This window comes from Etheostoma spectabile, chromosome 15 (genome assembly GCF_008692095.1).
Source record: "Etheostoma spectabile isolate EspeVRDwgs_2016 chromosome 15, UIUC_Espe_1.0, whole genome shotgun sequence".
Classification (NCBI taxonomy): Eukaryota; Metazoa; Chordata; class Actinopteri; order Perciformes; family Percidae; genus Etheostoma; species Etheostoma spectabile.
This window is the reverse complement of record NC_045747.1, coordinates 34,075,400-34,090,153: the sequence shown is the minus strand read 5'-3', so window position 1 is coordinate 34,090,153 and position 14,754 is coordinate 34,075,400. Positions and strand designations below refer to the sequence as shown.

General features: G+C 42.4%; 1 protein-coding gene across 1 annotated transcript in view; it reads left to right on the top strand.

Annotated features, from left to right (window-relative positions):
* ppl (periplakin) overlaps nt 1–14,533 on the top strand; it is a 32,534-nt gene extending 18,001 nt beyond the window's left edge. Inside the window, exons 17-23 of the mRNA XM_032536435.1 lie at nt 8,569–8,707; nt 8,893–9,086; nt 9,868–10,018; nt 10,138–10,221; nt 10,330–10,446; nt 11,238–11,330; nt 11,417–14,533. Of these exons, the coding sequence (XP_032392326.1) occupies nt 8,569–8,707; nt 8,893–9,086; nt 9,868–10,018; nt 10,138–10,221; nt 10,330–10,446; nt 11,238–11,330; nt 11,417–14,086 (3,448 nt within the window). The 3' untranslated portion in view covers nt 14,087–14,533. The remainder of the gene's footprint in view (nt 1–8,568; nt 8,708–8,892; nt 9,087–9,867; nt 10,019–10,137; nt 10,222–10,329; nt 10,447–11,237; nt 11,331–11,416) is intronic.
* Nucleotides 14,534–14,754: the final 221 nt, after the last annotated feature.

Sequence of the window (14,754 nt, the reverse complement as noted above, 5' to 3'; positions counted from 1 at the left end):
TTTCAAAGACAAATATTTACTTTTTACTCCTCTACATCATCATCACAGCTGTAGGACTAGTTATTTTAGGTCTAGTTACTTTAGTTACTCCACTACATTCATCGACGGCTTTAGTTACTAGTTATTTAGTTACTAGTTACTTTAGCTACTCCATACATTCATCTGAGGCTTTAGTTACTAGTATTTTAGTTACTAGTTACTTTAGATTACTCCACTACATTCATCTGACAGCTTTAGTTACTAGTTACTTTAGTTACTCCACTACATTCATCTGACGGCTTTAGTTACTAGTTATTTTAGTTACTAGTTACTTTAGCTACTCACTACATTCATCTGACGGCTAGTGACGATTTTTTAGTTACTAGTTACCTTTAGTTACTCACTACATTCATTGACGGCTTTAGTACATTACTAGTACTAGTTACTTAGTATTCCCTCATTCATCTGACGGCTTTAGTTACTATGTACTTTAGTTACTCCACTACATTCATGACAGCTTTAGTTACTAGCTACTTAGTTACTAGTTCTTTAGTACTAGTCTTTAGTTATTCCCTACATTCATCTGACAGCTTTAGTTACTAGTTATTTTAGTACTAGTTACTTTAGGTATCCACTACATTCATGACAGCTTTAGTTACTAGTACTTTGGTTACTCCACCCATCATCTGACAGCTTAGTATAGTTACTTTAGTTACTAGTTACTTTAGTTATCCCACATTCACTGACGGCTATACTCGTTACTTTAGTTACTAGTTACTTAGTTACTAGTTACTTTTAGTTACTCCACTACATTCATCTGACAGCTTTAGTTACTAGTTTACTTTAGTTACAGTTCTTAGTACTAGTTACTTTAGTTATTCCCTACATTCATCTGACAGCTTTAGTTAACGGACTTTAGTACTAGTTACTTTAGTTACTCCACTACATTCATCTGACAGCTTTAGTTACTAGTATTTTAGTACTAGTTATTTTCCACTAAGATTCCTCCACACTAACACATGTGTTTTTATATAATCTGATGTTTATTATGAAGTAACCTAGCAACAATAAACGGCCTCCAGATGATGAGACCATGAAACCACAGTGGTTGGCTCCTTTACCACTTTCTACAATGTTTTAATACTTTAACTACATTTTCCTGAAGATACTTACAGACTTAACATAGTAACATTTTCAATGCGTCTATAACTTGCAAGGAGTATTTTTTACAGTGTGGTACTGGTACTTCTACTTAAGTAAAGGATCTGAATACTTCTTCCACCGCTGGTTGGGAGAGCAGTGTTCCTTAAGTTTTCGCTTTAAAATCTGCTTTAAATGTGTTGTTACTACTAAAAAATGTGTTGAACTATATGCCTTTCTACTCACCTAATAAATGCACTCCCTTCTTCTTTTTTTTAGACTGAAGAATTCCAACCAGCTGGAGACTTCCCTGCAGAATGGAAAACTCTACGTCCACCTATGAGAACAAGCTGGCCAGGGAGGAGGTTGCTCCAGCTGACATCACTTCACTGGAGAAAACGCAGCGGGAACTGGCTGTAAGGGCTCTTTTATTCATTGGCACACATAACAATGGTATCCCACTCTGTCTGAACAGAGGGGCATACTGGGAAATGGGACATTAAGACACACCATGGAGTTTTTGATCACGTGGTGCTATGGAGCACAGAATTGATCATCAGTTATTCATTAGTTCATCTGCCTTGCTTCCTTGTAGGATATTGCATCAGATCTGAGGTCCAAGAGGGCGGTTATCGCCGACACGGAGCAGAAGCGTTCAGCTAAAGCAGCTGTGACACCATGGCCACCAGTTCCAAGAGCACTGCCCCGACATCGAGAGGCAAGAGTCAGACGTCCAGAGACAACAAAGCGTTACAACAACCTCAACAGGCAGACCGACACAGGTGAGAGGTCTGCAGAGGAGAGGAAGATTCAAGAGGTTTTTGCATATGCACAGTAAAGTGCACCATGCAAAAAAAATGGATTAGGCAAGGCAAGGCAGCTTTATCTGTAGAGCACATTTCAGCAAGGGCAATTCAAAGTGCTTTAACAAAATCATTAAAACAGATAAAACACAAGTCAAACAGTTAAAAGTCATAAGCATTAAAAATATAAGACACATGAATAGACAGTTAAAACAAAATAGAAACATTAGGACACTAAAACACAAGAAAAAGTTACAGTGCAGCATAAGAAATTTAAAGAAATGAGGTCATTTAAAGAAAGGCAGCATCAAAAAGAAAGGTCTTCAGCCTTGATTTAAAAGAACTGAGAGTAGCAGCGGTCTGCAGGTTTCTGGGAGTTTATTCCAGATATGAGGAGCATAGAAACTGAAAGCTGCTCACCCTGTTTAGTTCTGACTCTGGGACAGAAAGTAGAACCTGTCCCAGATGACCTGAGAGGTCTGGGGGGTCATAGTGTGTAGCAGATCAGCAATATATTTTGGACCTAAACCGTTAAGGGATTTATAACTAGCAAGAGTACTTTGAAATCAATCTTTGAGACACAGGAAGCCAGTGTAAGGACTTCAGAACTGAGTGATGTGATCCAGTTAGGGTTAGGTCTGTGCATGATATTCATTGGGGGAAATTCTGAGCATCACATCACAAAACACAAATATAAACATACATTAGAGCTGTAAGAATGATTTCTTTTGCTGTGCGTTGCAGGTCTCAAAGCTTGCAGAGAGCCAAGATGGCGTACAAAAATTACCAAAATGATTACGACAATCTGAACAGCTGGTTGTCTCGTGTCCCAAACTACGAGCCCCGTGAAACGGACGACACGAGACAAGTGGAGACCAAGCTGAAGAATCAGAGGGTGAGAGTGATGACCAAGCATTTATACACGTAGATGCATATCACCTGGTGGGACAACTGTTCTGTCAGTGGTGCTGTAGGAAAAACACTTCTCACAACAACTTCTCTGTTTTCTGCAGAACTTGCTCTCTGATATTGCAAGAAAGGAGTCGGACTTAAACAACGTGTCCAAAAATGCCCAGCTTTACCAACAAGCTGTCAAGTAAGATTTTCTGCATTGATTTTTCACCACCACGTTCCTAGCTTTAATTTGCAGAAACACAATAAGGTGACAGAGTTTGATTGGTGGTTACTGATTCTTCTTTGCAGGACTACGAGATTGAAACGGAGAAGTTTCGATCTATCCTTGATCTCGGGATGGACTTGTACCTCAGACATATAGAAGAACAAACTGGAATCCCCTGCACTGACAGTCAAGGCAGAGGTAAGATAGTTATATAATATAAAGCCTTTACTGTCTCCAATAGGAGAAATTCATCTTAGCTACTCGAGAGAGAGAGAAAACGTCAATGCCTGAACATAGCATACATTATCTCGTCCAAATGCATCGATCAACTTCACACAAGAACCCCCTTACCTTGCCCACACTCACAGAAGAAAGAAGTGAGGCCCACAGCCAAGCTTAATGACAAGTCACTGTCAATTCAGTCAGATCACCTTTTGTAGGGGACTTGAGTTAAATGAGCAAGAACTTAAAGTAAAGAGTAAAAAAAGTAATTTCCCTTGAGGATAAAAAAAAAAACATTCAACCTGTCCCTGTCATCCGGAACTTCCATAACTTCTCCCATATGAGGTTCAAGCATGTGCATGTGCCTAAGTATAAGTAAAACTGTGTTGTCTCTTTCTCCACATAGATTAGCCGCTAAATCCACTAACACACATTAAAGGGGTATCGCACTTCCAAAATGAGTGTATTATTGTGAGAGATAGCCTGCGGGGGGGCGGGGGGCGGGGGGGGCGACCCCATAGGGATTGCAGAGATCTGAAGATGAAAGTATATTGCTACCCAAAGTCTATCTAGCTTTTTTTATGAATCACCGGATTGATTCCCCCTCTTCATTCTTCTAAAAAACGACGCAAGCTGAGGAGACAATTATAACATTATTTAACATAATACTTGGGTTAGTTTATGAGCCACAAAAGTGTGGTTAGATTGAAATTGACGATTACGTTAGATTGCTTGGGCTAAGTCCACTGACGTGAATGCTGTCAACACAAAGCTCAGAATCGGAGTCGCCCAAAGTTCCTCAACCATGAAATATTTACATGACGATAATAAAATTACTAACAATAATCAGATTAAAACAAAATTAATAATAAGGTTTTCTCTTGCAGCAACCTGACACCACTTGATCCAGGTAAAAATGTCCAGTCAGTCCAAGCTACCGCCCCAGAGAAGACCTTGGAGAATCAAAAGCAGCTGGAAGATGAGATCCAGAGGAGGGAAGATAGAGAGAGAATTAAGACTATCCAGACGGACATCTAGTCCTTGAAGGACAAAAGCCCCAGGACACAATTGTCAAGAAGGAGCTGATCAAAAAGGTTCCTGACCCCCAGCTGGATGGGAAGTCCATAAGGTCCAGCAGAAACTCTCTGAGGAGCGCCGCACTACCCTGGTCCTGGAGAATGATCTTGAGGTACTGAAGTTGAAGCTGCGTGTGCTTTGAGACCGAGATGAAAGAAGGGCACAGCAGTACACAGTCAAGGAGGTCCTGCGTATAGAAAGAGATCGTGGTCAGGAGGAGGAGATGCGCAAGCTGAGAGAGGAATTGGATGAGCTAAGAAGGCATAAGGTGATGAAAGACATGAGCTGGTTCAGATACAAAAGCAGTGACCCTCCTGGCTGAGCAGAAGAACAAGGAACAGAGGTGATCACGGAAGAGGAAGTGATCAAAATCCAGAATGATCCCCAACTTGAAGCAGAGTACAGAGTGCTCCTTGACGGAAGCGAAAGGCAGTGGACACAGGAAGCAGCTGGAGGATGAACTGCAATTTCTTCAGGAGAAGCTCCGAAGGGGAGAGGAGAAATCAATGGCAGAGGAGAAGATTTCCATCAAAGAGGTGTTGAAAGTCGAGAAGATATTGCCTTTGAAAGGGAGGTAGAAAACCTCAGAAAGAGTACGAGAGACGAGAAAGACCAACAAGAGCATCACAGCGAGAAAGGCGGACCTCCAAGGAAAATTACCAGCCTAGAGAGAGAGAAGTCCAAGGTTGTTATTCAGGAGGTGCGGGAGATCGTCCGCCCCGACCCCAGGTGAGACTGATGAGGTGGCCAATCTGCGGCTGGAACTTGTAGAGCAACAGAGGCGCTTCAGGGATGCAGAGCTCCAGCTTAGATCCCTGCAGGAGGAACATACCATGCTGAGGAACAGAGGACCTCAAGTGGAGATCAAAGAGATCATCAAAGAAGTCATCAAATACAAGACGATCCACAACACGAAAGGAACTGGAGAGGCTTCGCAATGAAATCGTAGATAAACCCACCAGATTGAGAAATCTGAGATGGAAATCCACCAACTTCGTGATGAAATCAAAGATGGAAGGACACCAAACCCCAAGTGCAGACTAAAGGGTGGTCAATGAAGTGCTCCAGTACAGAGAAGACCCCAAGACTAAGGAGGAAATTGAGACTCTCAAAGGAAACTGGCTGAGAACAGAAAGAAGAAAGGCTTGACCTTGAGAGCGAACGGGCAGCCCATGAAGAGAAGATCAGACTGAGGAAAATGGATCTGTCTCAGATCCGCGAGAAGGTTGTTCAGCAAGAAGTGGTCAAGATGGAACAAGATCCTCTCCTCAAATCAGAGTGCGACGGCTTCGTACAAAACATCAGCAGTGATCAAAAACAAAGAGATCCTGAAATCGGAACTCTACCAACTGCAGAGACAAAAGACTGACCTGGATCTGCAACTGGAAGAGCTGGAGCGGGAGCGCCGGGCGAGGCGCGATGCAGAATTGGATACCAAAGGTTCGGGTCAGACTTAAGAGGGAGATTCGCGACAAAGAGAACGTGAGAAGGTGACCGTCAAACAGAAGGTAGTCCTGCAGCAAGATCCCCACAGGAGAAGGAGCACTCCATCCTCAGATTGCAGCTCGAAGAAGAGAAGCACAAACGCACTCTGCTCGAGAAAGAGCTGAATTTCTCATCAGCAGCAGATCACCCTGGAGAAATAGATGTGAGGAAAGAGTGGTCCGCACTGAGAAAGTCCAGTTGAAAAGGACCCAGAGGCTGAGATTGAGATTGAGAACCTAAGGAGGACTCTTGAGAGGAAAAGGAGAAGAGAGAGCTTGACCAGGAGATGTCCACCCTCTCGGCCAGGTATCTGATGGAGTTCTCAAACACAAAATCTTCTAAAGAACTGGACTACATTCGTGATGAAAGTAGCCGCCTGCAACAAGAAAACCAAAGACTGCAGAATGAGATTCGCAAGCTTCGGTCCGAGATCGAGATCACCAGCAAAGAGACTCGGCTTATCACTGAGTTGCACCGAGGGAGGATGGAAAGAACCTGGAGCTGAGGCTCGATTCACTACAGAGGAACTATCGGAGCTCAGAAGCATAACCGCCCAGAAGGATGAGAGTGAGAAGCTTCAGAAGAACCTGTGGCGGTGAGATGAAGAAGGAACGAGGGAAGCCATCTCCGTAGGTCTATTGTGGTCATCGACCCCAGATTCAGGCAAAGAGATGCGACCGAGGAGGCCTACAACTGGGCTGATCGACGGAAGATGTTCGTCAACCTGCGAGCAGAGTTGACTGGGAGGAGATCTCGGTCAAGGGCCCCAAAGGAGAATCCTCGGTTCTTCACGACAGAAAATCAGGCCAAAAGTTCCATCGATGAGGCGTTGCGTCTCGGCACATCAGAATCGCCAGCATCAGCAGTACATAAACAAAGAATATCCATCAGGAGTTTGGTGTTATGTGTCGGGCAGAAGTGAATGCAATCACGATATTAAATCACATTAAGGATTGGTTTCTAGAATTTTTTTCTCTGTTTCACAGTCTCCTTATGTTTTTTGGACTTCTTTCTAACTTTAATACTGGGGACTTGCATTACTTTATCCATGATTCTTAAATGCACTATGTATTTATTGCTCATGCATATATAATTCTGTGGTACTGGCATCAATAAATTATGGATTGATATTACTACTAATGCAGGCTAATTAACAGTATGTGGTGGGACGAGTTCGCTGCGCTGAGATTTTATTACTTCCACGGGTTCTAGGGTAGAGAACATATCTTTGCTTTAGTGGATATTGACATTGACAAAGTTAACATTGGACACATACATTTGCGCTTCCTAAGTCTTGATGTTGTCTTTGTTTTTTCTTTTTAACCATACTTCTTCATTGTGTTCTACTCGAGCTGCCCTGCGTTACTAGTTACTTTAGTTACTCCACTACATTCATCTGACGGCTTTAGTTACTAGTTACCTTAGTTACTAGTTACTTTAGTTATTCCCTACATTCATCTGACGGCTTTAGTTACTAGTTACTTTAGTTACTCCACTACATTCAATCTGACAGTATTTAGTTACTAGTTACTTTAGTTAACTCCACTACTTCATCTGACGGCTTTAGTTACTGTTATTTTAGTTACTAGTTACTTTAGCTACTCCACTACATTCATCTGACGGCTTTTTGTTGACGAGTTATTTAGTTACTAGTTACTTTAGTTACTCCACTACATTCATCTGACGGCTTTAGTTACTAGTATACTTAGTTACTAGTTACTTTAGTTATTCCCTACATTCATCGTGACGGCTTTAGTTACTAGTTACTTTAGTAGTCTACTCCACTTTCATCTGACGCTTTAGTTACTAGCCTACTTGATACTAGTTCTACTTTAGTACTAGTTACTTTAGTTATTCCCCTACATTCATCTGACAGCTTTAGTTACTATTAGTTTTAGTTACTATTCTTTAGGTACTCCACTACTTCTCTGACAGCTTTAGTTACTATTTACTTTAGTTACTACTCCACTCCATTATCTACAGCTTTAGTTACTAGTTACTTAGTTACTAGTTACTTTAGTTATTCCCTACATTCATCTGACGCTTAGTTACTCGTTACTTTAGTTACTAGTTACTTTAGTTACTAGTTTACTTTATTTACTCCACTACATTCATCTGACAGCTTTAGTTACTAGTTTACTTTAGTTACTAGTTACTTTAGTTACTAGTTACTTTAGTTATTCCCTACATTCATCTGACAGCTTTAGTTACTAGTGACTTTAGTTACTAGTTACTTTAGTTACTCCACTACATTCATCTGACGGCTTTAGTTACTAGTTATTTTAGTTACTAGTTACTTTCCACATTAAGATTCCTCCACACTAACCACATGTGTAGTTTATATAATCTGATGTTTTATTATGAAGTAACCTAGCAACAATATAACGGCCTCCAGATGATGAGACCATGAAACACACAGCTGGTTGGCTCCTTTACACTTTCTACAATGTTTTAATACTTTAACTACATTTTCCTGAAGATACTTACAGACTTTTAACATAGTAACATTTTCAATGCAGGTCTATAACTTGCAACGGAGTATTTTTTACAGTGTGGTACTGGTACTTCTACTTAAGTAAAGGATCTGAATACTTCTTCCACCGCTGGTTGGGAGAGCAGTGTTCCTTAAGTTTTCTGCTTTAAAATCTGCTTTAAATGTGTTGTTACTACTAAAAAATGTGTTGAACTATATGCATTTCTACTCACCTAATAAATGCACTCACCTTCTTCTTCTTTTTTTAGACTGAAGAATTCCAACCAGCTGGAGACTTCCCTGCAGAATGGAAAAACTCTACTGTCCACCTATGAGAACAAGCTGGCCAGGGAGGAGGTTGCTCCAGCTGACATCACTTCACTGGAGAAAACGCAGCGGGAACTGGCTGTAAGATGGCTCTTTTATTCATTGGCACACATAACAATGGTATCCCACTCTGTCTGAACAGAGGGGCATACTGGGAAATGGGACATTAAAGACACACCATGGAGTTTTTGATCACTAGTGGTGCTATGGAGCACAGAATTGATCATCAGTTATTCATTTAGTTCATCTGCCTTGCTTCCTTGTAGGATATTGCATCAGATCTGAGGTCCAAGAGGGCGGTTATCGCCGACACGGAGCAGAACCTGCGTTCAGCTAAAAGCAGCTGTGACACCATGGCCACCAGATTCCAAGAGCACTGCCCCGACATCGAGAGGCAAGAGTCAGACGTCCAGAAGCTCAACAAGCGTTACAACAACCTCAACAGGCAGACCGACACCAGGTGAGAGGGTCTGCAGAAGGAGAGGAAGATTCAAGAGGTTTATTGTCATATGCACAGTAAAGTGCACCATGCAATAAAAAATGGATTAGGCAAGGCAAGGCAGCTTTATCTGTAGAGCACATTTCAGCAACAGGGCAATTCAAAGTGCTTTACACAAAATCATTAAAACAGATAAAACACAAGTACAAACAGTTAAAAGTCATAAGCATTAAAAATCAATAAGACACATGAATAGACAGTTAAAAACAAAATAGAAACATTAGGACACATAAAACACAAGAATAAAGTTACAGTGCAGCATAAGAAATTTAAAGAAATGAGCAGTCATTTAAGAAAGGCAGCATCAAAAAGAAAGGTCTTCAGCCTTGATTTAAAGAACTGAGAGTAGCAGCGGATCTGCAGGTTTTGGGAGTTTATTCCAGATATGAGGAGCATAGAAACTGAAAGCTGCTTCACCCGTTTAGTTCTGACTCTGGGACAGAAAGTAGACCTCCCAGATGACCTGAGAGGTCTGGGGGGGTCATAGTGTAGTAGCAGATCAGAATGTATTTTGGACCTAAACCGTTAAGGGATATAAACTAGAAGGTACTTTGAAATCAATTCTTTGAGACACAGGAAGCCAGTGTAAGGACTTCAGAACTGGAGTGATGTGATCCAGGATTAGGGTTAGGTCTGTGCATTGATATTCATTGGGGGAAATTCTGAGCATCACATCACAAAAACACAAATATAAACTATACATTAGAGCTGTAAGAATGATTTCTTTTGCTGTGCGTTGCAGGTCTCAAAGCTTGCAGAGAGCCAAGATGGCGTACAAAAATTACCAAAATGATTACGACAATCTGAACAGCTGGTTGTCTCGTGTCCCAAACTACGAGCCCCGTGAAACGGACGACACGAGACAAGTGGAGACCAAGCTGAAGAATCAGAGGGTGAGAGTGATGACCAAGCATTTATACACGTAGATGCATATCACCTGGTGAGGACAACTGTTCTGTCAGTGGTGCTGTAGGAAAAACACTTCTCACAACAACTTCTCTGTTTTCTGCAGAACTTGCTCTCTGATATTGCAAGAAAGGAGTCGGACTTAAACAACGTGTCCAAAAATGCCCAGCTTTACCAACAAGCTGTCAAAGTAAGATTTTCTGCATTGATTTTCACCACCACGTTCCTAGCTTTAATTTGCAGAAACACAATAAGGTGACAGAGGTTTGATTGGTGGTTAACTGATTCTTCTTTGCAGGACTACGAGATTGAAACGGAGAAGTTTCGATCTATCCTTGATCTCGAGGATGGACTTGTACCTCAGACATATAAGAAGAACAAACTGGAATCCCCTGCACTGACAGTCAAGGCAGAGGTAAGATAAGTTATATAATATAAAGCCTTTACTGTCTCCAATAGGAGAAATTCATCTTAGCTACTCGAGAGAGAGAGAAAACGTCAATGCCTGAAACATAAGCATACATTATCTCGTCCAAATGCATCGATCAACTTCACACAAGACCCCCTTACCTTGCCCCACACTCACAGAAGAAAGAAGTGAGGCCCAACAGCCAAGCTTAATGACAAGTCACTGTCAATTCAGTCAGATCACCTTTTGTAGGGGACTTGAGTTAAATGAGCAAGAACTTTAAAGTAAAGAGTAAAAAAAGTAATTTCCCTTGTAGGATAAAAAAAAAAAACATTCAACCTGTCCCTGTCATCCGGAACTTCCATAACTTCTCCCTCCATATGAGGTTCAAGCATGTGCATGTGCCTAAGTTATAAGTAAAACTGTGTTGTCTCTTTCTCCACATAGATTAGCCGCTAAATCCACTAACACACATTTAAAGGGGTATCGCACTTCCAAAATGATGTGTATTAATTGTGAGAGATAGCCTTGGGCGGGGGGGCGGGGGGGCGACCCCATAGGGATTGCAGAATAAATCTGAGGGGTCACAAGATGATTAACAGAGCTGAAGATGAAAGTATATTGCTACCCAAAGTCTATCTAGCTTTTTTTATGAATCACCGGATTGATTCCCCCTCTTCATTCTTCTAAAAAACGACGCAAGTGAAACAATTTTTACAAAATGATTTTAAAGTGATGAGCCAAAAAGGTTGTGAGGTTATGAGTTGTGAAGCAACTTGTTATTTTACTGTTTACAGGAATCTGCTATTGAGGCTAAGTTCACTGAGGTGAATGCTGTCAACAAGCAAAGGCTTCAGAATCTGGAGTTCGCCCAAAGTCTCCTCAACCAGGTGAAATATTTTACATGACGATAATAAAATTACTAACAATAATCAGATTAAAAACAACAATTAATAATAATGGTTTTCTCTTGCAGCAACCTGACACCACTTTGATCCAGGTAAAAAATGTCCAGTCAGTCCAAGCTACCGCCCCAGGAGAAGAGCCTTGGAGAATCAAGAAGCAGCTGGAAGATGAGATCCAGAGGAGGGAGCAGATAGAGAGAGAAATTAAGACTATCCAGACGGACATCTATGTCCTTGAAGGACAAAAGCCCCAGGACACAATTGTCAAGAAGGAGCTGATCAAAAAGGTTCCTGACCCCCAGCTGGATGAGGAAGTCCATAAGGTCCAGCAGAAACTCTCTGAGGAGCGCCGCACTACCCTGGTCCTGGAGAATGATCTTGAGGTACTGAAGTTGAAGCTGCGTGGCTTTGAGACCGAGATGAAAGAAGGGGCACAGCAGTACACAGTCAAGGAGGTCCTGCGTATAGAAAGAGATCGTGGTCAGGAGGAGGAGATGCGCAAGCTGAGAGAGGAATTGGATGAGCTAAGAAGGCATAAGGTGATGAAAGACAATGAGCTGGTTCAGATACAAAAGCAGGTGACCCTCCTGGCTGAGCAGAAGAACAAGGAACAGGAGGTGATCACGGAAGAGGAAGTGATCAAAATCCAGAATGATCCCCAACTTGAAGCAGAGTACAGAGTGCTCCTTGACAGGAAGCAGAAGGCAGTGGACAGCAGGAAGCAGCTGGAGGATGAACTGCAATTTCTTCAGGAGAAGCTCCGAAGGATGGAGAAGGAGAAATCAATGGCAGAGGAGAAGATTTCCATCAAAGAGGTGTTGAAAGTCGAGAAAGATATTGCCTTTGAAAGGGAGGTAGAAAACCTCAGAAAGCAGTACGAAGACGAGAAGACCAAACGAAGAGCATCACAGCGAGAAAAGGCGGACCTCCAGAGGAAAATTACCAGCCTAGAGGAAGAGAAGTCCAAGGTTGTTATTCAGGAGAAGGTGCGGGAGATCGTCCGCCCCGACCCCAAGGCTGAGAATGAGGTGGCCAATCTGCGGCTGGAACTTGTAGAGCAACAGAGGCGCTTCAGGGATGCAGAGCTCCAGCTTAGATCCCTGCAGGAGGAACATACCATGCTGAGGAACAGAGGACCTCAAGTGGAGATCAAAGAGATCATCAAAGAAGTCATCAAATACAAGACAGATCCACAAACAGAAAGGGAACTGGAGAGGCTTCGCAATGAAATCGTAGATAAAACCCACCAGATTGAGAAATCTGAGATGGAAATCCACCAACTTCGTGATGAAATTCAAAGATGGAAGGACACCAAACCCCAAGTGCAGACTAAAGAGGTGGTCAATGAAGTGCTCCAGTACAGAGAAGACCCCAAGACTAAGGAGGAAATTGAGACTCTCAAAAGGAAACTGGCTGATGAACAGAAGAAACGGCTTGACCTTGAGAGCGAACGGGCAGCCCATGAAGAGAAGATCAGACTGAGGAAAATGGATCTGTCTCAGATCCGCGAGAAGGTTGTTCAGCAAGAAGTGGTCAAGATGGAACAAGATCCTCTCCTCAAATCAGAGTGCGACGGCTTCGTACAAAACATCAGCAGTGAGCAAAAACAAAAGGAGATCCTGAAATCGGAACTCTACCAACTGCAGAGACAAAAGACTGACCTGGATCTGCAACTGGAAGAGCTGGAGCGGGAGCGCCGGGCGAGGCGCGATGCAGAATTGGAGATCCAAAGGCTTCGGGTCAGACTTAATGAGCTGGAGATTCGCGACAAAGAGAACCGTGAGAAGGTGACCGTCAAACAGAAGGTAGTCCTGCAGCAAGATCCCCAACAGGAGAAGGAGCACTCCATCCTCAGATTGCAGCTCGAAGAAGAGAAGCACAAACGCACTCTGCTCGAGAAAGAGCTGAATGTTCTCATCCAGCAGCAGATCACCCTGGAGAAAATAGATGTGAAGGAAAGAGTGGTCCGCACTGAGAAAGTCCAAGTTGAAAAGGACCCAGAGGCTGAGATTGAGATTGAGAACCTAAGGAGGACTCTTGAAGAGGAGAAAAGGAGAAGGAGAGAGCTTGACCAGGAGATGTCCACCCTCTCGGCCAGGTATTCTGATATGGAGTTCTCAAACACAAAATCTTCTAAAGAACTGGACTACATTCGTGATGAAAGTAGCCGCCTGCAACAAGAAAACCAAAGACTGCAGAATGAGATTCGCAAGCTTCGGTCCGAGATCGAGATCACCAGCAAAGAGACTCGGCTTATCACTGAGTCTGCACCGAGGGAGGATGGAAAGAACCTGGAGCTGAGGCTCGATTCACTACAGAGGGAACTATCGGAGCTCAGAAGCATAACCGCCCAGAAGGATGAGGAGATCGAGAAGCTTCAGAAGAACCTGGTGGCGGTGAGAATGAAGAAGGAACAGAGGGAGAGCCATCTCCGTAGGTCTATTGTGGTCATCGACCCAGATTCAGGCAAAGAGATGCGACCCGAGGAGGCCTACAAACTGGGGCTGATCGACTGGAAGATGTTCGTCAACCTGCAGAGCCAGGAGTGTGACTGGGAGGAGATCTCGGTCAAGGGCCCCAAAGGAGAATCCTCGGTTCTTCACGACAGAAAATCAGGCCAAAAGTTCTCCATCGATGAGGCGTTGCGTCTCGGGCACATCACGAATCGCCAGCATCAGCAGTACATAAACAAAGAAATATCCATTCAGGAGTTTGGTGTTATGGTGTCGGGCAAGAAGTGAATGCAATCACGATATTAAATCACATTAAGGATTGGTTTCTAGAATTTTTTTCTCTGTTTCACAGTCTCCTTATGTTTTATTGGACTTCCTTTCTAACTTTAATACTGTGGTGACTTGGCATTACTTTATCCATGATTCTTAAATGCACTATGTATTTATTTGCTCATGCATATATAATTCTGTGGTACTGGCATCAATAAATATATGGATTGATATTACTACTAATGCAGGCTAATTAACATTGTATGTGGTGGGACGAGTTCGCTGCGCTGAGATTTTATTACTTCCACCGGGTTCTAGGGTAGAGAACATATCTTTGCATATCTTTAGTGGATATTGACATTGAAATTCACATGGATACTAAATGTTTCATTTATTTGTGGGTTTTTTACATGGTTTACTGTGTGCACTCTTAGCTTCAATAAAAGTCGAATCAAGCTTGAAAAATTGTATGGATTTTTTTGTGTACTCTTTTTATGGATTTTTTTTTGTGGTATTGCTGAGGAAAATTACCATTTTAGTCTGGAGATTTATTTTGATCCTCTAAAAAGAACATATTGATCAACTCAGAACAACTTTAAGACTTTGTGATGACCCTGCACCTACAGTATACAGCTACTGTAGTCTCACTATTTGCAGGAAATCCTGTATATAAATGTGCTTATATA